At 43.4% G+C, this 25723-nt stretch overlaps 1 protein-coding gene across 3 annotated transcripts in view; it reads right to left on the reverse strand.

Moving 5' to 3' along the window:
- Window positions 1–25723, reverse strand: part of KCNIP4 (potassium voltage-gated channel interacting protein 4) — a 444168-nt gene that overhangs the window by 9736 nt on the left and 408709 nt on the right. For all 3 annotated transcript variants that reach the window (XM_074991763.1, XM_074991762.1, XM_074991761.1), the window contains 2 exons: window positions 21221–21290; window positions 11215–11285 (listed from right to left, as the gene is read on the reverse strand). In XM_074991763.1, coding sequence (XP_074847864.1) covers window positions 11215–11285; window positions 21221–21290 — 141 coding nt within the window. The remainder of the gene's footprint in view (window positions 1–11214; window positions 11286–21220; window positions 21291–25723) is intronic.

Below are 25723 nucleotides of genomic sequence, written 5' to 3' on the forward strand. Positions count from 1 at the left end.
GTGCTTATCTCAGGCACACTCTTTTGATGCTCCGGAGCAAAACTGCAACATAACGATCCTGAATGGACCAAAACCAGATAAAAGACAAATGGGCTGACAGACAGCTGGGGCCTCAGGCTGCCCTTGGCTAGTACCATCAGTTGATCCGCCTACACAAATGTCCCAGACAAGGAAAGCTCCAGCCCATAAAGAAAGAATGCCCTAAATTATCTCCACCTCACAGGTGTGAACCAGCTCCCTGTGAGAACTAGTGTCACGAGACGATCTAATTTAATTGGCATTTTTTGAGATAAGGAAGAGCGTACGTGACCGAATGGGTATAAAGTAGGGCCTGGCAGCCCCCTCTAACTGAGCTGCAGTTACCTCTACCTGCCGGTCAGGAGGGTCTTTGCCTCCCGACGTCCATGGGGACACCCTTTCCTCGTATCGTTTCTTCCCAAGGGATTGAGTGAAAAAGGCCACGTTGGGTAATACACGGGTGAAAATAAGACCTGGCAAGTGTATTGCTTTTGCTTTTGTGCACATTCAATATTAGATCTATGAATTGTTATATGCTAGCTATTGGTAACTAAAGAAGGGAAGTATAAACCTTGTAATCTTGTAACCATGGCTATGTCTACACTAGCCCCAAACTTCGAAATGGCCATGTAAATGGGTCTCAGCTCTCAGCACGCCTCACTAGCAACCAGGCTAAAAACAGCTGAAAAGCAGCTGAGTTCTTCGTTTTGTATTTGGTTTGCACAGTAACAGGAAGAGTCAGGTTAAAAACTTAACCAGTTACTTATTTATTGATGAAGGAACTTAACTCTTATGGGCCATGTCTACACTAGCCCCAAACTTTGAAATGGCCATGTAAATGGCCATTTCGAAGTTTACTAATGGAGTGCTGAAATACATATTCAGCGCCTCATTAGCATGCGGTGGCTGCGGCACTTCGAAATTGATGCGGCTCATCCCGACGGGGTACCTTTTCGAAAGGACCCCGCCTACTTCGAAGTTCCCTTATTCCTGTGAGCAGACTCAAGCCATTCTACCCACAAGGGAATTGCGCTGAGAGACACCTGCAGAGTGGCGACGTGGTCTTCCTACGACACTTTCGCCAAGCACTACGCCATGCACAGGATGCTTGATGAGGATACACGCCTGTTGACAGCAGTCCTTTCAAGGGCAAGCTGCGCATAAATCGGGTACCCACCTCCTTTTTCGGGGGCGGGGGGGTTACTGCTGGGTAGTCACCTACGGTGGAGCACCCACGGGGACCACTCGAAGAAGAAAGAGAAGTTACTCACCTGTGTAGTAACGATGGTTCTTCGAGATGTGTCCCCGTGGGTGCTCCACTGCCCACCCATTCCTCCCCACTTCGGAGCTCTGTTTGTGTTTTCAGAGATGTACGGAGCGGTTGATCAGGAACTGGCGGGGACCGGATCGTGCACGTGACCGTAAGTGCGCGAAGAGCCGACACACATCGGCGCATGCGCAACCCGACGGAGACTGCTGAAGATTTTCCGAGCTGCGGCGCCGGGGCGAGCCCGACACCTACGGTGGAGCACCCACGGGGACACATCTCGAAGAACCATCATTACTACACAGGTGAGTAACTTCTCTTTACCCTCCCCTTTCCCACCAATCTCACCATGATTACAGCACTTGCAGGAATGCACATGATTTTCAAAGGCCAGTGGGAAAGTGGCTGCATACATTCAGAAAAGTGCTTGTACATGAAATGTTTCAGTCTTGAGCAGGAGTTTAACAACCTCTCTTTTGTTAAATTCCATGTTTCAGATGAGAACTCAGAAAACTTCTGCTGTCTGACTATGTCAACTAAAGAGGTGGCCCAAGTGAAACAAGGAAGAGCTTGTCAGCGAGGTTCTAAAAAAGTCCTCAGTCGAGGCACAAAAAAGCGAGAAGCAATGGTTGAGTGAAAGGCAAACTAAGAAAGATGCCACTGAGAGCAGGAACAAGGTGGTGCAAACTGAGATGCTTAAGTATTTAATCAAGCTGCACCATGAGCAGTCTCAGCCTTGACCTGCACTGCAACAGTCTGTCCAGTAAGCCCTGATTTACATGCTTATATTAACTGGCTGGGGCTCCTCTATCTTCTCCACACTCCACTCCCTTTAACATTTGTGACTGGCAGCTGGACATACACACAGTTGTGAGGCTTTGCTCTAACCCAAACCAACAAACTTGGCTTCTTCGGTGTGTGACTAGGACTTGCAGTGATCAATAAAGACAAACATTTTTAATAGTACAATTACTTTACTTTCTGCCTAGCACTCTCTAGGTCCTCAAGTACAGGATGGTAAAGCCCTTTTCTTCAAAGAAATGTTACTTGGGATGAGGAATGAGATGGAGCAGGGAAGGAAGCTCAAAAGAGAGAGACATTTCAGCGCCCTGCATTATCCAAGTGATTCCTCTTAAGCTTCCCTGATAATGGCAGTCCCACAGGCTCCTTCAATAGTCCTAGGCTATGTCTATATTGCAGGCTTCTGGATGGAGCCCGGAGGGCTCCTGAAAGAAGTCTGACATTCTGGAAAACTTTTGCCAACATCCCATCATCCTCATTTCACAAGCAAGAAGGGAGGTGGTGGCAGAGGACATTTTCCCAACATTTGACCCTGTGTAAATGGGACAAATATCAGAAAAGCCTCTCAACTGTCGGCATGTAATATGCAAATGCATTGCACAAGCTGTGTATTTTTGCTGGCAGATCTCTTCGATCTAGATAGCCCTAGTGTCTGGCTAGTCACACTATGCATCCAAGCATTGTGCTTCAATGCTCCACCAATTTTTACCCTTTCATGCAGACTATTTGAACATCAGAAAGCAGCTATGACCATGGGGATACGACATAAGGTCTACCATACTGTACACAGTACCTAGCCAAAGAAGCTGTACCAGGCACTGTGGGATGCATACCCAAGGTACATTGCTCTGTCCATGAAAGCACTAAAATTGTGGCCATGATCTGTCTACAGAAGGAAGCGCTGTAAGCATGCTTTGACAACTTTTGTCTGATTGACTCCTGGGTATTGACATTTTTATGCAGCATTGTCAGATTTCATTCTAGCATTTAAGCCATTGCTCTCCAGTGAGTTCTCTTTCCTCTTCTGTTTACTGCCAATTCTTCCGTTTCTGCTGTTACACCCTTCCATTGTGGGTTTCCCTTCACTTTCAGTATTCTGTATTAACACTGCATTTGCACAAATGCCAAGCAGAATCATGAATGATGACAGATTAATGAGCCATTTCAGAAGCAGCTGAAAAGCGTTCTTGCTTTAGCTCCCGGTCATGAAAAGTTGAGTTTTCAAGACTTAATATCGTATTTGGGAGCACTTCCTGGATGGCACTAAGTGTACGTGGAGCCTCATGGGTTTTGGAAAGCCCTAGTACTCAGGATGTGACCCACATCTTGCAAGATCAGCCCATGGTTTGACCTCATATTTTCAGCTCTAATACCTATGGGAATCATGCACACAGCTGTGAAAGTAAATTGCATTTTGGCTGAATGGTCTCCTTTCCCAAAGGTGTTAGTCCATCTCTGAGATGCTAATAAGGAAGTTGTTGCATGGCACATGCTGAGTTTTCTTGCTATGTATGTGCTTTAATTTCAGACAGAACACAGCAATCAAATTCTATAGAGAGGTAAAAGCTGATTAATCTTTTTCATTAAAAAGTTTAAGTTACACCTTTAATGTACATTTTGGTCCAATCTGGCCAACTTTCACTGTGCGTGTTATTTATTTATGTAGATTTCAGTCAAAAACTTACAAATGTAAGGATGCCTATCCAGAACTCAGGGTACCCTTGACATACAAAAAGCAACATATGAGTGGCAAAGTATGTCACCCAAGACAGGAATATTTCATCTTCCTGCCCTTTCATCCATCATTTATTCATGGAGGGGGCCAATCCAGCTTAAAAATATCTCCTGTTATTTTTATTTAAATTCAACAGTTGTGTGATTGAATCCACTGCGAAGTGGCCAAGTTCTGAGTGCTAAAACCTGTATAAATTTTTTTCCACATACAGGTGAATATGTGCACCCTGGTAGTTCACCCATGCTCAAGAGAAATGATTTTGGCAAAAAGAAAATCTCTCTGTTTCCTGTGGTTTTCATTAGCTCCTGTCCCTATGGTATCTAAGCATCAGCACCATGCTCTCAGCAAAGTCACCAGCTGCAACTGCAGTCTTTAGCTACGTCTGCACGTGAATGCTACATCGAAATAGCTTATTTCGATGTAGCGACATCGAAATAAACTATTTCGAAGAATAACGTCTACACGTCCTCCAGGGCTGGTGCCGTCGACGTTCAACGTTGACGTTGGGCAGTACTACATCGAAGTAGGCGCTGCAGGGGAGCATCTACACACCAAAGCGGCCCATATTGAAATAAGGGTGCCAGGAACAGCTGCAGACAGGGTCCCAGGGCGGACTCAACAGCAAGCCACTCCCTTAAAGGACCCCTCCCAGACACACTTGCACTAAACAGCACAAGATCCACAGAGCCGACAACTGGTTGCAGATCCTGTGCATGCAGCGTGGATCCCCAGCTGCAGCAGCAGCAGCCAGAAGCCCTGGGCTAAGGGCTGCTGCACACGGTGACCGTAGAACCCCGCAGGAGCTGGAGAGAGCGTCTCTCAACCCCTCAGCTGATGGCTGCTATGGCGGACCCCGCTATTTCGATGTTGCGAGACGCGGATCGTCTACACGTGCCCTACTTCGACGTTCAACGTCGAAGTAGGGCGCTATTCCCATCTCCTCATGAGGATAGCAACTTCGACGTCTTGCCGCCTTATCTCGATTTCAACTTCGAAATAGCGCTCGCCACGTGTAGACGTGGTGGGCGCTATTTCGAAGTTGGCGCAGCTACTTCGAAGTAGCCGGCACACGTAGACGCGGCTTTTGTGAGGTACACTACTGTGCACTAAGAAAATGGATGAAAACCATCTCAGGCATTTCATACAGGCCACCAAGCAAGTCCCTTTTTGGCATATTCCACAGACAGACCCTTGGAGCTAGGGCTTGACCCATTCAATTCAGGTTACTTTTTTTGCATACAATTATTTTTGTTAGTAGTACTACATGCCAATGTTGCATTCCACCCTAAACAAGATTCAATGGAAGGCATGATGAGGAACTTTACTTTTCAGCTCAGCTCATGTTTGAGTTTTGTGCTAGTATTCTATTAAGCTTGTTACTTAAATTATTAGGTCTCCTCAAGGAATAACTGAGAACAAAAGCAATCAGAGCATCAATAAAACGTAATTAATCAATCATTCTTCGAAAAACAAAAGTGAAGTCATTCACAGATTACAACCCAAGGCTTTAACCAGCTCTTTTGCAGATGGTAGCTGTATGCTGTTGGGGCAGTGGTTCTCAAATCAAACTTTTGGGCACACAGCCCACCCTGCTCAATGCAGACCTTTCAGCAGACCACCAGTCTGTGGGGAGAGCGGTTGCAAGAAATGGAGGCAGAGGTAGCAACCCCCCTTACAGATTTTAACCTGGTGGTTAGTGCATTCAGGTTCAATTCCCCCTTGCCCAACCCCAAGATATGGAAAAATGATTTGAATTTGGCTTTCTCATCTCTGAGATCCGTAAGCCATGGGGTATGAGGGCTGGTGGGATAGCATAGTCTCACCTGAATTTTCTGGTGTGGGAGGTGTCATCTGTTGCCACTGTAGCTAGTGAATTAACTCTGCATTAGGCCAGAGAGTGCATGAAAATTATTCTATAGACCATTAGTTGGAGTATTTGCCTGAGAGGTGAAAAACCCAACTTCAGATCCCTTCCCTACAGCAGGGAAAGGGGATTATACTTGCTCTCTCCCGCATTCTAGCTAAGTGCCATAGCCATCAGGCTAGTGGTTATAAGGGTGCTGCCCATTTCTCCCTATCACGCCCCCAGCCATGTTGTAAGGATTTATGGCTGCTCAGCACACACAACAGATCAGGCCTTGAAGGTGAGCTAAGTAGTGGATAGACTAGTTGGAGGATCCCTCAGGGGCTAAGGTGTGAGATCGCGTCACCTGCAAGTCCTTCAGTGAATGCAGTGCCTCATCTGTTTTTGTGGAGAATAGCTTGTCCTTGTTGTAAGTGAAGTCCTGGACAATGGCTTACACCTCTATAAGAAAATTAAACTGAAGCCATGTGTCACATCTCATTGCCACCTCTGTGACCAGAGAGTGGGAAGTTGTGTCTGCTGCATCCACCATGATCTGGAGGTTTACTTTGGTCTTCAGCTAGCCCTTGTCCAGCAAGGCCTAGAACCACTGGTGTTTTTTGTGCAGCGTGTCCTCTAAGAGCTCTGCCAGCCTGGTATAACTGTTAAAAGAGAACAGCACCAGCAAAGCACGATAGTTAGAAATGTGGAATTGAAAGGGCCCCAGATGAGAAGATTTTGTGACACAGGAGAGCCAGTGTTTCACTAGGGATTGAAGCAGTGGAATGCTGGCACTCCCATTCAGTGCCACTTGCCTGATCAGCAAGGGCGGAAGTGAGATGGGGAAACAAGTGAGCAAGTCAGCTCACTTCACTGTCATAAAATGCCTGCATTTTGCTCTATTAAGTATCAGGGCACAGGCTGCCACTGTGTGCCAAACCCCTGGGGTGGGTTTTAGAATGGCACTGTGAATGGACAAAACTACATGGACGTTCGCTAGACTCGAAGGTGACGCAAGTCCTGGACTTCCTCCAGGGGAATGCCCAAACTGAAGGGTAGACTCTGTAGCAGCTCCTGATATTGATGGTGACTGAGGGTCAGTGGGATCAGGGCCTCATTGGGAAAGGACAAGGCTGCCAGTGGGCAGGTGGGACCAGATCAAGCTCTGGAGCCTCCTCCAGGCTTGAGGTGATCAGAGCCAACAGAGGCGTAGGGTGGGCTGGTCTGAAGCCACTGGTGATGGGGGTGGGAGCCAATAAGGATCCCAGGCGAGCCGATGCTGCAATGAGGCCAATTCCTGATAGTACTGTGGGCTCCAAGATACAGATACTACTCAAGCAGGCCCACACTATTGTGAGCCAGAAAAGGTGGGAATGAAAAGCTAGGTACATCTGGGAGTCCCCACTACACTAGGAGACCAAGGAGCAAGATGACTCTTCTGCCAAGAAGCCCTCTAAGTCTCAGAAGCTTCCAGAAGTGGCAGGGCTGTCAGTGCGGGTGGTACTGCCATTAATGGAAATAGGTCACACCTGAGGAGGAATGGCTCATCTGTTGGTGTAGGTGGGCAGGAGGCTGAAAGCAGTGGTGGGGGCAGGTACAACAGCTTAAAGTTGGATATGTGGACCAGCAGATCCATTTGGCCCACTGTCCAGAGCAATTTCTATTGCCTGCCACTCTAAGGCGTGACATGAGTGGAACCCAGAGAATATTGCCAAGGTTAAGGAGGGCACTGGTGGCCTGTTGGGGCTGTCAATCATTGCAAGAACTGCTGTGCTGGCAGAATTTGCTACTGATTCTCCTTGCCCCTCGCCTTAAAGGGTGACACAGTGGGGTCCTCACATGACATCTCATCTAACCATGCTCAACATGGGGAGGAAACATGATGTGCCACAACAGTCCATAATGGGGATCTGCTATGGTGTTCATGAGTGAACTGTCCCGGTGCTGCTTTTCACCTCTCAGTGGTGCCAGTGGGTCTGGAAGTGAATTTAAGTGTGGGGCACTCATTGCTGGTGATGGGACATGCATTGCTGACACTACTGGTCCAGAATTGGACTCCTCAAGAGGCCAGAGCACCTCTGCCATGAGAAACTTACACAGGCACAGAAGCTGAGCATTGTGGATCCTGATGACAAGGACTTGCAGATAACAGCAACTAACAAGGTGTGTCTCATCTAGGCAGTAGAGGCAATATGTGTGCTCAACCCAAAGAAGTTGGGCAAGGTCCCATAAGGGATTGTACCATAAAAACTAACTAACCTGTTACAGATGTATGAATTGAAAGGGAAAAAGAACTATCTACAACAGCTCATCTTTCTGATAAAGCGTATGAGAGTGATGGGAAAATTCTGACCCCCAACCTCTGTGGTAAGAGGGATCTGAGGGTGCCTCACCCAACATGACCTTCTATAACCTCATAGGAAATACCCGGTGACATAAAATGGTGATGGGGACGTCAACAGATACTGCTGCTGGAAAATGTCCATCTCCAGTGTATGGTGTGCATGCACACCCACCTTTGCAATTCATATTAGGGCTATCACTCAACGAAGACTCATGTTTTAAAGTCTCAGTTTTGACTCTTGCATCTTTTGTGAGCCTTACAGTCATTTAAAGTTGTGCGGGAGATTTTTCAAATGAACTCTCCTTGAACCTTCTGGGCAGCGCTTCAGAAATCCAAATGGATAGAATCTGAATGGTTTACTGCATGCACACTTTTTCTGTATACCTTGTACTTATTTATGTGCAGAATCATTGTTCAGGAGCTGAAGGCAGGCACACACTGGTATTGCTAGATTGGATTTTAGGCTTTGGGAATGGAAGGCTATAGCCTGGTGCCTTGCCTTTGGGAAGTAAGCCATGACTATGAGACAAAAACAAAGTCAGATTGGGGATGCTCGCTAACAATGACCCAGACAATTTGGGCTCTAATGCAGCACAAAATTATGCTTAATTTCAAGCATGCAAGTAGTCCCACTGACTTCAAAAAGACAACTCAATGGCTTAAAAATTAAGCAGCTGCATAAAGTTTCGCAGATTGGAGCTCATATGGGATGCAGTACATAGTTATGCCATACCCTCGCTCCTCAGTGCTGATTATGATAAAAAAATTAAGCAAAAATGTCTAGAAAAAGTTAGAGCAGAAATTTGCTTCTTCCCTTCCCCACAATTTGAGTAAATCCACGTATTTTATTATAGTCATACAAATTATATTAGTACAGGAGAACACAGTAGTAAGGAAATTGCACTACTTTTGGCTCTTTCCATATAAATCTAGACAGCCTGTTTACATAAAAGACTGCCCAATTGATTTGTTCTTGATGCAATGAGGTTATAGACACAGAGCATTTTAATATAACCCTGCTCACTTGTGCTAAGTTTTGCATAACCCAGCACGCAGTCTACCTGTGGAACTTGTTGCCAGGGGACATTGTGAAGAACAACAGTACAGCTGAGTCAAAAAACGTATTAGGTAAGTTCTGACCAAACATGATCATTTTTATATGCTTCCCTTGCATTCACTGAAATAAGTTTCGTCTCAAGTAAATGGGTAAGCTGTCAAGATCAGGACAGATGAGTGCTTTACCATAGCAACATAAAGGCAGTTACTCTCACAAGCCTCTACAGGAATGTCCCAAGACATTGTTTTACCCTAGTGCGGCAAACCCTCTTTTAGCCAGCATTCAAACAACCAGAGTTCTCTGTTAACTGGTATTTTGTTGTGGCCAGAGGCTCCTCTGCTCTCCCACCCAAAGCGGCTCCCAGCGCGGCACTGCCATGCATGAGCCACCCACAGTGGCTCCCTGTGCAGCACAGTGCTCTGCCCAGAGTGGCTCCCCTCACAGTGCAACCATGCTCAAGCTGCCCAGAGTTGCTCCCGTTGCAGCAAGGCGCAGCCACCCAGAGCAGCTATCCATGTGGTGATGTACAAGCCGCCCAGAGCGGCTCCCTGCATGGTGCGGCTCCCTGCATGGTGCAGCACCCTACCCAGGGCATTTGGAATCTCACATATCCAGCATATTGGAATATCTGGCAAGCTCCCAGTCCCAGGGCTGCCAGATCTCGAACAGTTTACTGTACAAACCTAGGAGGTGACTTCATGTCTTTTGGCACCTGAAATACATGTGTTCAGAACAAAGAGATAAGCAATACACCAAGGTACAAGCAAAACAAGATAGAAAGCTGATCAGTGAAATCTAGTACATAGTACTTTTTTTACTTGTGAATACGTATGATATAAAAAGATGCGTTTCAGGGGTGTAACTTGGGGATTTCACTTTTGTGATGTTAATGTAACAATGTTGCACATGAGAGCTTCCCAGAGTTTCCTATTATATTATTATTGACTAATAGCAATAAACCTGATTGATGTAGATTATTTAATTTTTTGAATATATTTTATAATAAACCTAGGCATGGTCAAGCAACTGACTATACATTATGAAAACCTCTTCTGTTGTTTGTTCTGTTCTGTAACCCATCAATCCTTGTATCACAGATATGGATTAAGACCCTCGTTCTATTGGTAATGCCCAGTGCCTCCTTGACTTCAGTTGGTGGAGGTTCACCTCATTGATCCAGATGCAGAATAAGGACTCACGTTTTCAAATAACCCTAAAGCCTAAACAAAAATCTTGTTGCTGTTTTCATTTTAAAATATAGCAAAACCCCAAAGAATCTTCCAAGTAGGTGTTCCATGACTACAGTATGTAAAAACCAAAGGCACCTGCTGACTATAAGTATGCATCAATAATAAGCATGCAAATACTTGTAGAACTGTCCTGTGTAATTACACACCATTGCCACAATGTCAAAGAAATTCTTCACTTGCAAAGTTGTACACACAAGACATTTCAGGCAAATTTAAATTTGGGCTTATTTTAGCTTGAAATGACCTTAATGATGAAGAGAATAGCAGTTTTCCATGACAGACATGAAATAAACATATTCTTTTGAGGTGATCTGAAATGCTTTTTAAATTGCATGAGCTAAGGTCATGGTTCTGGTTCAATAGTCAATTATTCATATCTCTATTGGAAAAAAACACGCCAGGGAGTTGTGCTCTTTACCATGCTTCTGATGATGTCATCTGCTCCGGCAAGCAAAGTGCAGAAACCTGAAATCATGTCTCAGCATTTACGTGGAGGAAAAGCTTATTTTAAATGCTTATGTCATAACGTACATTTGCCATGAAGCCACATTTTCTAAATGTAAAGCTTGCTCCTGGAAACTACTTGTATGTCTGAGTAATTCTTATTTGAGTAGTGCCATTAACTTCAATTGGTGTTGAGAGCACTTGTCATCTCACAGGAGGCTCTCGGCAAGATCATATGCACTTATACGTGTCTTGTAACGAACTGAGTTGCCTTTTAAATTAACATTACATCATCAGCAGAGTTTGAATAACAATACCGAGGGATACAGTTGTATACTAATAGTGGCTATTGCCAGTACCCTGGAAAAACATGAAATGCGAACCACTGCTAAAAAGATAACTTGGTGAACAACAAAGGCACATACACAGAGTTAAAAACTGATAAAAGCACTTACCTCAAAACTCACAGATCCATTGTGATCAGTGTCAAATGCATTAAAGAGAAAATGTGCATAAGTTGTAGAATCTACAATTTAAAAACAGCAAGAGTGTTCCTTAATAACTGCATTTTAAAAAATTAGCTTGTATCCTAAAACATATTCCCTTTAATTTTCTTTTGTGAAAATGCTTAGCCACCAACAGTGCTATATTTTAATTTCAATCTTAATCAGTTTACCCTTTTTTGCAGGAACAAAATTGTAAGTGCAAATAATTACACCATCAAAAATACATTCCAAAAATCTGGAACTGACTACCCCTGTGCACTCTGATCAACATTATTACATGGAAGGTATTAGTCACTATAGTACGATTTTATTATGACTATTGTAATACGCTCATTTTCTATGAAACCATCTGTATTTGCTCCGGGCTCTGTCAGATCAGGGACCGTAACAAGTTCTGTATACTGAGCTGCAGTAGATGGTGTTCATTTTGTTGACTTTTAAGGAAGAAACAAAGAACAACTATCACTGCATTTGGTGGATTATTTTTATTTTCAAGGGAACCATGTTATCCAATTTGTAACTGAACTTGCCAGCAGGCTTCAACATGAATGAGCACTGGAGGTGGACACTGCCTGGTGCGATCAGTAAGATAAGCTCGACTGAACATTCGAACAAGTGATCCATTTATTAAACAACTATTTTATTCTCCCTGAGCACAGTAGACTCTGCTATATTGACACATCTTGAAAAAAATAATTGTGGAACACAATAATAATGTGCCAAACCTCTCCATATTTACCCATATCTCACTCCTGTTAGGGATGGCATAAGCTCAAAGTGGAGCTTGTTTTATTTGGAGGATTTTTATAGTATTATCATAGCACCTGAGCACAGACATTAAGGAATCTGTCCTGGCAAATCCCTTGTACCATAGGGTAGTATCTTCCTCTTTTTATTGATGCAGATTTGAAGAACAAAGAACTCGGTGGTCTCATTGTAAGAGATGCAGCAAAAAAATCTGATCACATGTGACTCAGCTCACCTGAGTCCTAATCTGTTGACTTAAATATAACACCAGTCTTCCTCTCTATGAACTCCCAAGAGTTCTCCTCTGGATTTCCATTTCCACCCTAATGCATACACAAAACCTGTGCTGGACCACCATGCAAGTGAATACAACCTGAACTATTATTTACTTGCCCTACTTTCCGCACCACACTTTTTATATGGAACCCCTCCCTGCTTCATGTAGTTACATTGGTTTCCAATAGTGCTCATTACCTTAATTAACTAAGAATCTCACAAACTTAAATTAATTTTAGTCTCAGAAAATCCTTAAGAGGCAACAAAGTGCTATTACTTTATAGATGAGGAACTGAGGCAAAGGGAGATTCAAGCTGATTGTCCAAAGTCATGCAGGGGAAAACCAATGATGTTCTGGGAGAAGAAATGATTCTGTCTGAAGACAGCCTGAGAGAAGGTAAGTAGGGTTCTCAGGGGAGACTGGAAACTAGGGAACTGGGCTATAGGATCTTTACCAAATCCTTTCATCGTCTCCTCCCCCATGACACAGATAGAGGGAAGTAATGGGAGGACCTTGGCCTGCCAAAGCCATAAAGTGTTTCCCTACCTGATGAGCACAAGCCCAGCAGAAAATCCTGTCTTTTACTTTTGGGAACTGGCTCCTTTTAACCAGACTAGAAACTGACCCTGACCCTACTGATCCTGGGATGCTACCATGAAGGGAAAAGGAGTCCAGGAAAACTGGCAGTATTTTAAGGAAGCCTTACTGAAGGTGCAGAAAGAAACTGTCCAGATGTGCAGCAAGAGAAGTAAATATGGTAGGACACCAGACTGGCTTAATGGGGAAATCCTTGGAAAACTTAGGCACAAAAAGAGAGCTTACAAAAAGTGGAAACTGGGACAGATGTCTAGGGAGGGGCATAAACGTATAGCTCGAGATTGCAGGGCAGTTATTAGGAAGGTGAAAGCGCAACTGGAATTGTGACTCGCGAGGAATGTGAAGGATAACAAGAAAAGTTTCTACAGGCATGTTACCAAGAAGAAGGTGATCAGAGAGGGCATGGGGCCCCTACTGGATGAGGGAGGTAACCCAATGACAGATGATGTAGGGAAAGCTGAAGTACTTTATGCTTTCTTTGCCTCTGTCTTCACAGACAAAGACAGCTCCCGGACTAAGGCGATAAATGATGCATTGTGGGATGAAGGTGGACAGCCTTTGGTGGGGAAAGAACAGGTTAGGAGCTATCTAAAAAAGCTAAATACTCATAAATCGATGGGCCCGGACCTAATTCATACGAGGGTTCTGAGGGAGTTGGCATATGTTGTTGATGAGCCCTTGGCCATTATCTTTGAAAAGTCGTGGAGATCAGGAGACATCCCAGATGACTGGAAAAAGGCAAATGTAGTTCCCATCTTTAAAAAAGGGAAGAAGGATGATCCAGGGAACTATAGGCCGGTCAGTCTTACATCAGTCCCTGGAAAAATCATGGAGGGGCTCCTCAAGGAAATCATTTTGAGACACTTGGAGGAGGGGAGAGTGATCAGGAATAGTCAGCATGGATTCAGGAAGGGCAAGTCATGCCTGACCAATCTGATTAGTTTCTACGATGAGATAACTGTCTCTGTGGATAGGGGAAAATCAACGGATGTGATTTATCTTGACTTTAGCATAGCTTTTGATACAGTCTCCCACAATATTCTTGTCAGCAAGTTAAAGGAACGTGGATTGGATAAATGGACGGTAAGATGGATAGAAAGCTGGATAGATGGTTGGGCCCAGTGTGTAGTGATGAACAGCTTGATGTCGGGATGGCGGTTGGTTTCTAGTGGAGTGCCCCAAGGTTCGGTTTTGGGTCCTGTTCTGTTCAACATATTTATCAATGACCTGAATGAGGGGTTGGATTGCACCCTCAGCAAGTTTGCGGATGACACTAAGCTAGGGGGAGAGGTAGATGCTGGAGGGTAGGGACAGGGTCCAGAGTGACGTAGACAAATTGGAAGACTGGGCTGCAAGAAATCTGATGAGGTTCAATAAGGACAAGTGCAGAGTCCTGCACTTGGGCTGGAAGAATCCCAAGTATTGTTACAGGCTGAGGTCCGACTGGCTCGGTAGTAGTTTTGCAGAAAAGGACCTGGGAATTGTAGTGGACGAGAAGCTGGACATGAGTCAACAGTGTGCCGTTGTAGCCAAGAAAGCTAATGGCATATTAGGTTGTATCAAGAGGAGCGTTGCCAGTAGATCCAGAGAAGTGATTATTCCTCTTTATTCGGCTTTGGTGAGGCCGCATCTGAAGTACTGTGTCCAGTTCTGAGCCCCCAATTATAGGAAGGATGTGGATACACTGGAGAGGGTCCAGTGGAGGGCGACCAAAATAATTACGGGGCTGGAGCATATGACTTATGAAGAAAGGTTGAGGGAATTGGGACTGTTTAGTCTGCAGAAGAGAAGACTGAGGGGGGACTTGATAACAGCCTTCAACTTACTGAAGGGAGGCTACAAAGAGGCTGGAGAGAGGCTGTTCACAGTGGTCACGGATGGCAGAACACGGAACAATGGTCTCAAGTTGCAGTTGGAAAGGTCCAGGTTGAACATTAGGAAAAACATTTTCACTAGGAGGGTGGTGAAGCATTGGAATGGTCTACCCAGGGAAGTAGTGGAGTCTCCCTCTCTGGAGGTGTTTAAGTCTTGCTGCAACAAAGCCCTGGTGGGGCTGCTCTGATGGGTTTGGTCCTGCTTAGAGCAGGGGGCTGGACTTGATGGCTTTTTTAGGTCTCTTCCAGCTCTATTGTTCTACGATTCTATGATTCTACTTTGACACTGTTGACCACGTGCTTTAAATATTCTCCTTCCTGGCCTTCTGTGACTCTGTCTTATCCTGGTTATTGACTTACCTCCTTAATCAATTTTTCAATGTGTCCTCTGGAAGCTCCTCATTATCCACCCTTACAGGTTTCGGTAGCACTTCCACAGGGCTCTGTCCTTGGCCTTTTTTCCTCCCTGTATATCTTACCTCATCTGCACACACAAATACGACCACCATCTGTATGGGGATGATTCACAGAACTACCTCTTTAACCCAGACCCGTCTCATGTTCGAAGTGAAATCTTGGTGTGCCTCTACTGCTTGTGGCTATTCAGTCATCAGCTCAAGCACAACATGGCTGAAATAGAGCTCTCAATCCCCAAGTCACGCTGACTGCCTCCATTCTCAATACTGGGAATGAGAGTGCCATTCTGGCTGTCACTTTGGCTTGTAACCTTGTTGTCGTCTTCAAATCAGACTTTTCTCTAGATCCTCTCATGCACGCTATGTCTAAATCTTACCAAGTCTTTTTTTTTGCAGAACATCTCTGAGATATGGCCTTTCCTATCCAGTCACCCAGTTAACATTCTCCATCATCTTGTGTCTCAACATCTGCAACATCCGTTCTTTGGCTTTGACAAATGTAATTTTCATTATTTCATATCCACTAAGACTATGCCTATTCTGCAACTGGGGCCATATCTCTCAGCCGAGGTAGCTAGACTTGTGCTAGCTCCACTCAAGCTGGCACATTACAAATAGTGGATGTGTGACATTTCAAGATAGCTGCCTGAGTCAATGCTCACCCAAATTCTGAGGTTCAGGTTTGTATGTCTAGACCAAACTGCCACACATGCTGCAATGTGCACACAGCTACCCACGCCAGGAGAAATGCACCCAGCCAAAGCGTAGCTATATCCTCAGAATGCTAATGTAGCATATTGCTCTGCACACGTGAACCCCTTCTTTGCATCCCTTCACTGGCTATCTCTTCAAACTTAAGCTACTTGTTTTAATTTTCAAGGCCATTCATGATCCTTTGCAGTGTATCCAGTGTCACTCCCATAGGGACTTGTAAAGGTTATGCAACCCTCTAAAATCAGCCAGTCTAGAAACAGCATGAAGGAGGCCTTCTTTGCAGTACTTCGGTACTTCTGGTCCTGGCTGTGTAGGAGCAGATTAAGTCAAGTCTTAGCCCTTATTACAATATGTTAATTTAGTACACTCACACCAAAATGCAAGTCTACAGAGCCTGCATCCTCAGCACCCTCTGCAGCAGTGAGTCTTGGACCTTGTATACCCGTCAGGAAAAGAGGCTGAATGTCTTTCACTTGCGCTGCCTTAGGCTCATTTTTGGGATATCATTGAAGGACAGAGTGCCCAACAACGCTGTCCTCAAGCAAGCTAGAATTCCAACCATGCATACCCTCCTCAGGCAGTGGCGGCTCCGTTGGCTTGGCCACGTCCACAGGATGAATGATAGAAGGATCCCAAAAGACATCCTGTACAGCGAGGTAGCCTCTGGCAAAAGACCTCCCGGACGCCCCCAGTTGCGCTACAAAGACGTCTGTAAGAGGGACCTCAAAGAGGCAGACATTGACCCAGATAGTTGGGAAGAGCTGGCAAACGACCTCAGCAGCTGGAAGCAGGAACTACACAAAGGCCTTCAGAAGGGCGAGATGAAGATCAGACAGCTGGCAGAGGAGAAGTGAGCCCACAGAAAGGACAGAAAGGACCTGCCAGAAACCCACTACATATGCAGCAGATGTAGCAAGGACTGTCACGTTCGTGTGGGCCTCCACAGTCAAAGCTGCAAATGACTATCTTAAATGGAGTTACGAAGGGCGCGATCCAGAGTCTACACAGGCTGAAGGATGCCTTGGAGTATTATATACATTAACTGTTGTAGAGAACAAACTGTACTGTTTGAACATTGGCTGCTAATGCATTTCATGGGATTCAAAAAGAATATCCTATTGTGACACAGAAGATCATACTACTGGATGGACCAATTACCAGTCAAAGCCCCATTTTATTTTTTCTGGTATTGCAAGGTTGCAGACTCCAATATATGAAATTTTAATACACAAAATTCCCACAAAGTATTGAGAGATTCGTTGTGCTATGGAAGGCATTTATGGGAAATGTCTGCAATAATGTGCGCTTCTTGAAAAATTATAATTAAATGTAAACGATTAAATGATTATTTAATAAAACTTCCCACTAGCATGGTAAAGTGTTCCCATTTACTGTCTCTTTAGAGTGAATATAACTGTATTAACAAAGTGAGTTTCTATTGTTTACTGCCTTGTTCAGACCGTGTATGACTGAAGGGATACAATTTCATTTTTGACTCCCGTTTGTATTCTCATAATTCACATTTGCCAAATCTTTCCTTCAGAGTGATCTGTTTGTATATTTAAAAATATTCTTTATGTCCCTATTTCTGCAGTCCTTGTGCAGGTAAAAGACCCACTGAGAATGACTGGAATTTTGCCTGAAAAAAGACTGCAGAAGTGAGGTACTTTAATGTTTTAAGTAGAGCACTTGATTGAGCTCTTTCCTTCTAAATCATGAATATTATTCATTGCAGACAGAGCTTGACTTTTTAATGAAATACAGTTCCTCTTCCATGCTCAAGAATCATAACTAGTAAGATGCATTAGCATTTTGGCAAGTTGCAGCAGAGGAAAATACAAAGCCATAACTTGAGATTCATGCCATGTACCTTAAAGTGTCTTTATTATATGCTTTAATGAAGACAAATGTAAGTGGCAGTTACTATGCACTCACCAGAATCCCTTTGAACATCAAGGGTAAACAATTTAATAATGGCCCAGTGAGCCCACTGTTATCTGTGACCTGAAAGGTTAGGGGGTCAATTACTATACTTTTGGTGATATGTAAACACATCAGTTGAATTGAACACTGAACGCTCTGAGGCAGTGTGCCCCCTTCCTTAACAAATACTGGTATGTTTTTCCTCTTTGCTAGAAAATTTAATGCAAACTACCTTAGTTGGATGCTTTTATAATGCAAAAAAACTTTCCTGGAAGCTATTTTTGACTTACAAAACATGTTCATTTTACTATAGTTATTGATCATCCATTTGTTATTTGGAATAAATAGCTCTGTCCCCTTTCTATCCCTTTTCCCCACTTCTCCTGCACTTTAATGAAATGATTTCCCTGGTAACACATGAAAATAATATCAGGTGAGGACTGGTGGAAGCTGCTTGATTGCCATACAGAGGATATGTTACATCACAGTTGGCCTTCTCAGATGGAATGGGAAGTTCTCACCTTCTGTATTGTTTACACTGTAGGAACAGCTGATGCACGTAACTACACACAGTCCAGGACTGGTGATTTCAGGTGTACATCACACCTGTTTCTGTATAAGTAGCTCATTTATTTATTCTTTTGCATATTCAGATATACATAAAAATAATCCAAGATAATTTAATTGCAAACATGACCGGAGGCAGGGATGGGCAGGGCTTGCCAGCCCTGGGACAAATCCCTTCAGGTTTATGTCTTACGTTACTAAAATGTAATGCTTCAGAGTTTCAGTTATTGATCTGTAGGAGTCAAGAAGGAATGTTTTTCATCGGTGTAATCTCCTTTTTTTTGTCTTCTTCCTGTGAAGCATTAGAGATGGCCACAGGTAGAGATGGGACATGGGATAGGGTGGGATGTTTCTCTGATATGTATCCCACTTTCTCTCAGGTGTTTGGCTGATACATGTTCAAACATAACGGACTGCGCCACATAGAGTTGAGAGAGAATTTTCCTCAAGGTCAGATGGGCAGTAAGCTTAGATTTTTTTGGCTTCGTCTGCAGCGTAGGATGTAGGTTGCTCACTGGCAGTGAGGCTGACAGCTCCCACAGACCTGGGGCAAGGTATGTGAGGGACCCTGCTCTGGGCCCTCAGAAGGGCAGAAGGGACAAAGCTGAAGAGAGTCAGCCCTTAGTGCTGCCTGTAGCGTGGTGCTGGGCCCTGCCCCCACAGCCCTCAGAGCTGTGCAGGATAGCACAGTAGTGCTTCCACAGCCTTGTAAAGGGGCTCCAGCTGCCACCGCAGAGGTGGCAGGAGGCTCCAAGCCTGTGCGATTGCTCCCTAGCTGCACCCACCCTCCTGCTGCTGGTTGGTGGGCCTGCTCACTGTGATCAAGGAGTAGCTCACTTAATCAATTCCCTGCCATCACAGCAGCATCTGGCATTGAGGCACCTTATTCCCTCCCATTCTCTGCTTGGGGCATTTAACAGTCTCTTGTGAGCTTTAATACTTGGTCTAGTTTTGGTTGTTAGGTTTACTCTGCTGGTGCCAGGTGGTGTTGGTTGCTGTGATATACAGGAAGTCAGATTGGATAGTCTAGTGGCCCCTTCTTGTCTTACCCTCTATGACTTCACATACGTATACTATTTTAGCAAGACTTTCAAAGGAGCCCAGCACCCAATTAACCCATTTCTTTAGGAGCTTGCATTTGATAATCTGGATCTGTATGCAGGTCCCTGTAAATCATTACATGACCAAGGTATCTTGAATACCTCAGGAGTAAAGAACTGACTTTAGTCTCAGTCCCACACAGAGACCTGGACAGGTCAACACCTGTCCAGAGTGCATATCAAACCAAAGAATCTTCACACAAGGGTATGCCCTGTGATTTTCTTTGTAGTTTAGGAGTCTAAAGTACTATAAATACTTAATGCAGCTGGATGCTATGATCCTTGCAAAGCAAATCTCTGTGGGAGTTCTGGGCAAGTGAGGATTACACTATCAAATCATTATTTTTTCCTTTGTGTATTGATATAATTTAAATAGAATGAAAATATTTTTTCACAAAAATGGTTTTGTTTGTGTTCATGGAAACCCAGAATTAAATGTTATTTTCAAGCACTGAAATAGGAATACATATCCCCAAATATGATGGACATATTGATCACTGTTCTCCCTAATGTCCTTTATATGGTTTACTTGAATACTTCTACATGTTAACAATATGGCAGTTGTAAAGAACAATACAATTGAGCATATTATGACTGGAGATAGTGAGTTTAAGGAAACTGCATATGTGGATATGGTTTAAAGCTGAGTCACTATTATCAGCGCCCTCAAAGAATATTGTGATCTCATTCATACATTTGTACCTCTGTTCAATGTAAAATAGCCTAAGAAAAGAGAAACATCATTGGACAGAATTTGAGCTTACTGACACTAGTGTGAATCATAACTTATTCCACAGAAGTCAGTACTGGTTCACAAATGTACAACTGTACAACACTACTTTAACTAAAACTCCAACCAAGAGAAGAAACAAGCCTTACAGTCTATCTTCTCTCACAATACCAACAAAACACATACTACATTTATGATAATGCCAATTTACATGTTTGATTTTTTTAAAAAAGTAACATTATTTATATTCCTTCTAGTTCAAGGAGAATTATGAACAAAAATATGAGAGGTGGAGAGTGGAGTTGCAATCATAAATTTCTGATGAACTTTTATAAAAACCTCAGCAAGCATCTTATTCTGAAGGATAAACACATTACCTCTCCATAACACCTATTACTCATGAATGAATTCACTGGATTTGACAAATACCAAAATGATATTAGTAGATGTGGCTCCCCTTTGTAAATGATGTAAAAATGAAGTGTCTCACATCAGGAAAGCCTAATGACTATGGGTGAGAATTTTGCCACTGGCTTCAGCCGGGTCATGATTTCACTATTAGGGTCTTCAAATCATATGGAAGTAAGGATACATAGTGCTTTGCAGGAATAAGTCCTTTATGGCTGTGACATTTGTTTAATGTATTTTACCAATATTATTGAAGCAAGAGTGAAAAGGGGTGAGTTCACTTTCATTGTTCTAGACTGGAGAATGCCTATTGGTGACAATATGGAAGATAGGAAGCTGTAGAGAGGATCCTGATTTTCAAAAATATACACAAACTGTATCACAACTAGATACTGCCACCTTGTAAAATGCTGTTCTTTTCCATTACATTCATACATGCCTGTGACTATTTCTAGACATTAAAATACTTAACAATTCTCTGCAGAACTTTATGCAACCAGTTTATTAAGATGAACAATAGGCTGGTTAATCCAATTTAGAAATTCACAAGTGCAGTTCTCCGTAAATGCTAGCGATGCTAATTATGTCTGCAGAGTACTCACCTCCCTGTGGAAAGAACTGAGAATAAATCTCTTTGAAGGTCTCTTCATTAACAACCCCACTGGGACACTCCTAAAGAAAGTCACAGACAAAACATATGAGTAAACTGTCCATTTACCTTAGTGCAAACAAAGCCACTGATCATGAGATCATACATCCCAGCTGATGAAGCTGATACGGGTACATCTGGAATATTAACATATTGAAAAAACAAAATCTCATTCCTGCATTTTAAAACAAATATTAATAACATATCACTTGAAAGCAACTTTTTAATTAACTTCCCATGGGATGAAGGCTCCTTCTATGCTAGGGGTTCTCATACTTCATTGCAGCATGACTCCTTTCTGACAAAAAAATACGTCATGACCCTAGGAGCGGGGAGTGAAGCATGAGACTACTGGAGCCCTGCAGTGTCACATGGGGGAGGGGGCAAAGCCTAAATGCCACCAAACCAAGTGGGGGGGTGGTGTTGAGGGTAAACAGAGCCAAAACCCAAGGGCCAGAGGCTTCATCTGTGGGCAATGAGGCTCAGACTTCAACCCTGGACTCCATCCAGTTTAATGCCAGACCTGGTGACGTCATTAAAATAGGATTATGACACACTTTTGGGTTCTAACCCACAGTTTTAGACTTGCTGTTCTATGCCACATCTAAATTTCAGTTTCTTCCCAGAGCTGGGTGATTGATAGCAGCATCTCTAAGCTGTGCAGCAGTACTTCCTTTATGAACCTATCAATGTAGCCATTAGCCAGAGGCTCTCTCACAGCTGCAGAGTGCCCTCATGCTGAACAGAAACCAGCTGCACAGCAGGGAGGCAATATTCTTTTCAAACTCCACCTCAAGGTTAAAAAATGTGGACAATGAACTCCAAAGAAGTCAGCACAGAAAAGGAATACCAAGCCCTCAAGATCCTTCTGTCCTATTACTCCTGCGTGTGGACCAAATATGACAAAGGCAAACAACATGACTGGAAAGTAGGCTAAAGGGCAGTCAGATTACGGGGAAAGGAAACTAGGCAAAGTGAAAAAAGATATCAAGGGGAAAAAGAAAAAGTAGATTATTTTATAAAAGTTCTCTTTGGAGACAGAAGAAATAGAAGGGAGGTGGTGTTATGCATTTGGTCAGTACAGGATCTCTCGCTTTGGAAACCAGCCTGTTCTTCCATTGGCTGTCTATCAATTTCTGTCTTCATTCTTCCCAAGAGAATCCTACTGAACACTTTTCCTAGAACAGATAGTAACGTGATGCCCCTCCAGGTCTTGCATTTCTTCAGGTTGCCTTTCTTTGAAAGCTTGATAAGTTAGCCACGTTTCCAGTCTTGTGGGATCTCCTCGGTGTCCTATGTTTTCCCAACTAGATTATATATCACGTTGACTGGATGCCTCACTACCTGCCTTGATTGATTCTGGAGGGATGTTGTCTGGACTAGGTGCTTTTTCACTTTTCAGATTGGCAATCGTTTTTGTGATTTCTTTTTTTGTAGGTCAGTTGCTGTTAATATGTAGAGGTATATTTGCAGGTGGTAACTCCAGAGGTTCCATGTGGCAGGGCAGTTCAGTAGCACTTCAAAGTGTGCCTTCCATATACTGAGCTGCCTCGCTTGGGTTTGTTAGCACACGGCCCTCCTTATCCTGTACTGGATGATTCACTGCATGCTGTGACCCAGCTAGCTTTCATGTGATGTAATACAGCTTTTTGAAGTTTCTCCGTCCTGCAGCTTGTTCTGCTTGTTGTGCAAGGTTTTCCACAAAGTTCTTCTTGTCCTGTTTTATAGCCTTTTTAACTTTTTAACTTTGCTGTTGGCTTCTGAATACAGTTTATGAGCTTTCAACCTTGGCTGCTCTTGTTTTGCTGTTGTGGACTAAGGGTTTTCTGTTCTTTCATTCTTTTACTTTTCTCAGAGATTCTGCTGTGACCCATTCTTTGTGATGCCCTGTCTTCTTTCCCATTGTTTTATTGTAGGTTTCCTTCCAGGCTGTTTTGATGTGTTCCAAAATTTGTTCCATGGTAGCATGTTCTGGGATAAGGTTTGTCAAAATTGCATATGTGTTGGACAGCCCCAATTAGAAACTGGTTCTTGTCTCTAACTCCCTCAGCCGTTCTATGTTGAATCTCAGTCCTGGCTTGGTCACTGTTGTGGTGTACTGCTTGAACTTGTTTTTCATCAAGAGCAGATGCTGGTCTGAACCTATATCTGCTCCTCTTCTAGTGTGGACACCCTGCATCGATCCCTGTACATAACCTTTATAGACTTCAAAAAAGCCTTCAACAGCATTGAGAGAGACATTTTGTGGAAACTGCTGCAATACTGTACAGTCCATCCAAAATTATTAACCTGATCCATTCAACATACAAACCTTCAACATGCCCATTTGTTCACAATGTTGTTCAGAATATTCACAGTTGTTCCGAATCCTTCAGCATACTCTCAGGAGTGCAACAAGGGTGCCTATTGTCACCCTTCCTGCTCTTGATCACAATGGTGGACTGGATTATAAGTAGGACAACACATGGCCATTAGCAGGGCAGTCAGTGGACACTTTTCAAACAGCTAGTGGACACTGATTTTGCTGACACCACCACCCTCCTTTCACACCAACATGAAAGTATGGAAGAAAAGATTGCAATGCTAGCCAAAACTGCTTCAGTGACTGGACTGAGCATTAAAAAGGGAAAGACGATGAGGCTCAACCAGTCCAACACCACCACTATCACACTGGGAGGGGATGACCTGGAAGCTATGGAGCAGTTCACCTGCTTGGGGAGTATTACGGACACAGATGGAGCAACAGACAATGATATCATGCCAGGATAGGGGAAACAACAGCTGCATTCAAGACTCTTTGTCCCATGTGGAGTTAAGCTATATCTGTGAAGACAAAACTGTGGGTCTTCAATACAAGTGTAAAGAGTGTGCTCTTGTATGGATGTGAGACCTGGTGTACTAAAGTCTTCAGATCACTACAGACATTCATGAACAGATGCCTAAGGCACATCCTTTGCATCAAAAGGCAAGACTTCGTCACAAATGAGGAGCATTGGAACAGAACAGGACAAGAAACACTTGATGTTCAAATCAAGAGAAGAAAGTGGGGGTGGCTAGGCCACATTTTCAGAAAACCATCATCCAGCACAGTCTGTCAAGCTCTCACATGAAACCTGCAAAGAAAACCCAAAAGAGGAAGACCTCGGACAACTTGGAGAAAATCTACTGAGACTGAAGGACAATAACTGGGGTATTCTTGGAGTCAGCTAGTTTTCCCTCAAGACACAGTGAAATGGAGGAGACTCATACAAGACTTATGTGCCACTCAAAGCACAAAGTGTAGGAAGGGATGGCTTGGTGGTTTGAGCCTGCTAAACCCAGGGTTGTGAGCTGAATCCTTCAGGAGGCCATTTAGCCATCTGGGGCAAATAGATTAAAAAAAAAATAAAGCTGTCAGGGATGGTGCTTGGTCCTGCCAAAAGGGCAGGGGACTGGCCTCCATGACCTCCTGAGGTCCCTTCAAGCTCTATGAGATGTATAGCTCCATATATGGTAAGTTAAGGTATTGTGTATTGACTAATACAGGAAATGTGATCTGCAAGATGGGTGTTCAATTTCTGACATTGCCACTAACGCTGGCAAGTCACAGACATTCCCAGTGCCTTATTTTCACCATCTACAGAATGGGGAAGAGAAAACCAACCCACATTGCAAACATTTTTAAGCTGTTCTGATGGAAAGCATGATACAAATGCAAAGCATTTTTATTAAACAGAAAGAAAAGGAAAACTTTGAGTTTAGGACATGCAACTTTAATTTATTTCTTGTGCCTGTAATTTGGAGTGACTGAAAATTAGGAATTCATGACCTACATTCAGGAGAAGAGGTAAGGTATTGGAAGATGAGAACAAAAAGCAGTCAAGTAGCACTTTAAAGACTAGCAAAATAGTTTATTAGGTGAGCTTTCGTGGGACAGACCCACTTCTTCAGAAGAAGTGGGTCTGTGCCACGAAAGCTCACCTAATAAACTATTTTGCTAGTCTTTAAAGTGCTACTTGACTGCTTTTTGTTTTGATAGTGTATAAACTAGCACGGCTTCCTCTCTGTTACTATTCAACATGGAAGATGAGAAGAAGGTCACACACAATATGATTTTAGACAGCAAATAGGAGTTCAGGAGTGTTGTTAATTTTCAGTCCAGTTTAGTTACATCTGAAAAGGATCTATTCTCTGTCAAAATGCATGTCAGATTTGTAGAGTGGAATTATCTTTTGAAAGGAATGCAAATAAGCCACTGATTTACATATTTTGTGCTCATTTACATAATCTCTTTTTGGAAGAGATTCTTTTGAAAGAAAAAAAAGCAGTGTAGACAGGGTTCTCTCAAAAATAAGCCCCATCTTCAAAAGACACTTCTTCCTATTTTGTTTCAGGGAGAAGGGTTCTTTCAAAAATAAACCCCATCTACACTGCTTTTTTTCTTTCAAAAGAATCTCTTCCAAAAAAAAGGTTATGA

This window comes from Carettochelys insculpta, chromosome 4 (assembly GCF_033958435.1).
Source record: "Carettochelys insculpta isolate YL-2023 chromosome 4, ASM3395843v1, whole genome shotgun sequence".
In the NCBI taxonomy this organism is placed as follows: Eukaryota; Metazoa; Chordata; order Testudines; family Carettochelyidae; genus Carettochelys; species Carettochelys insculpta.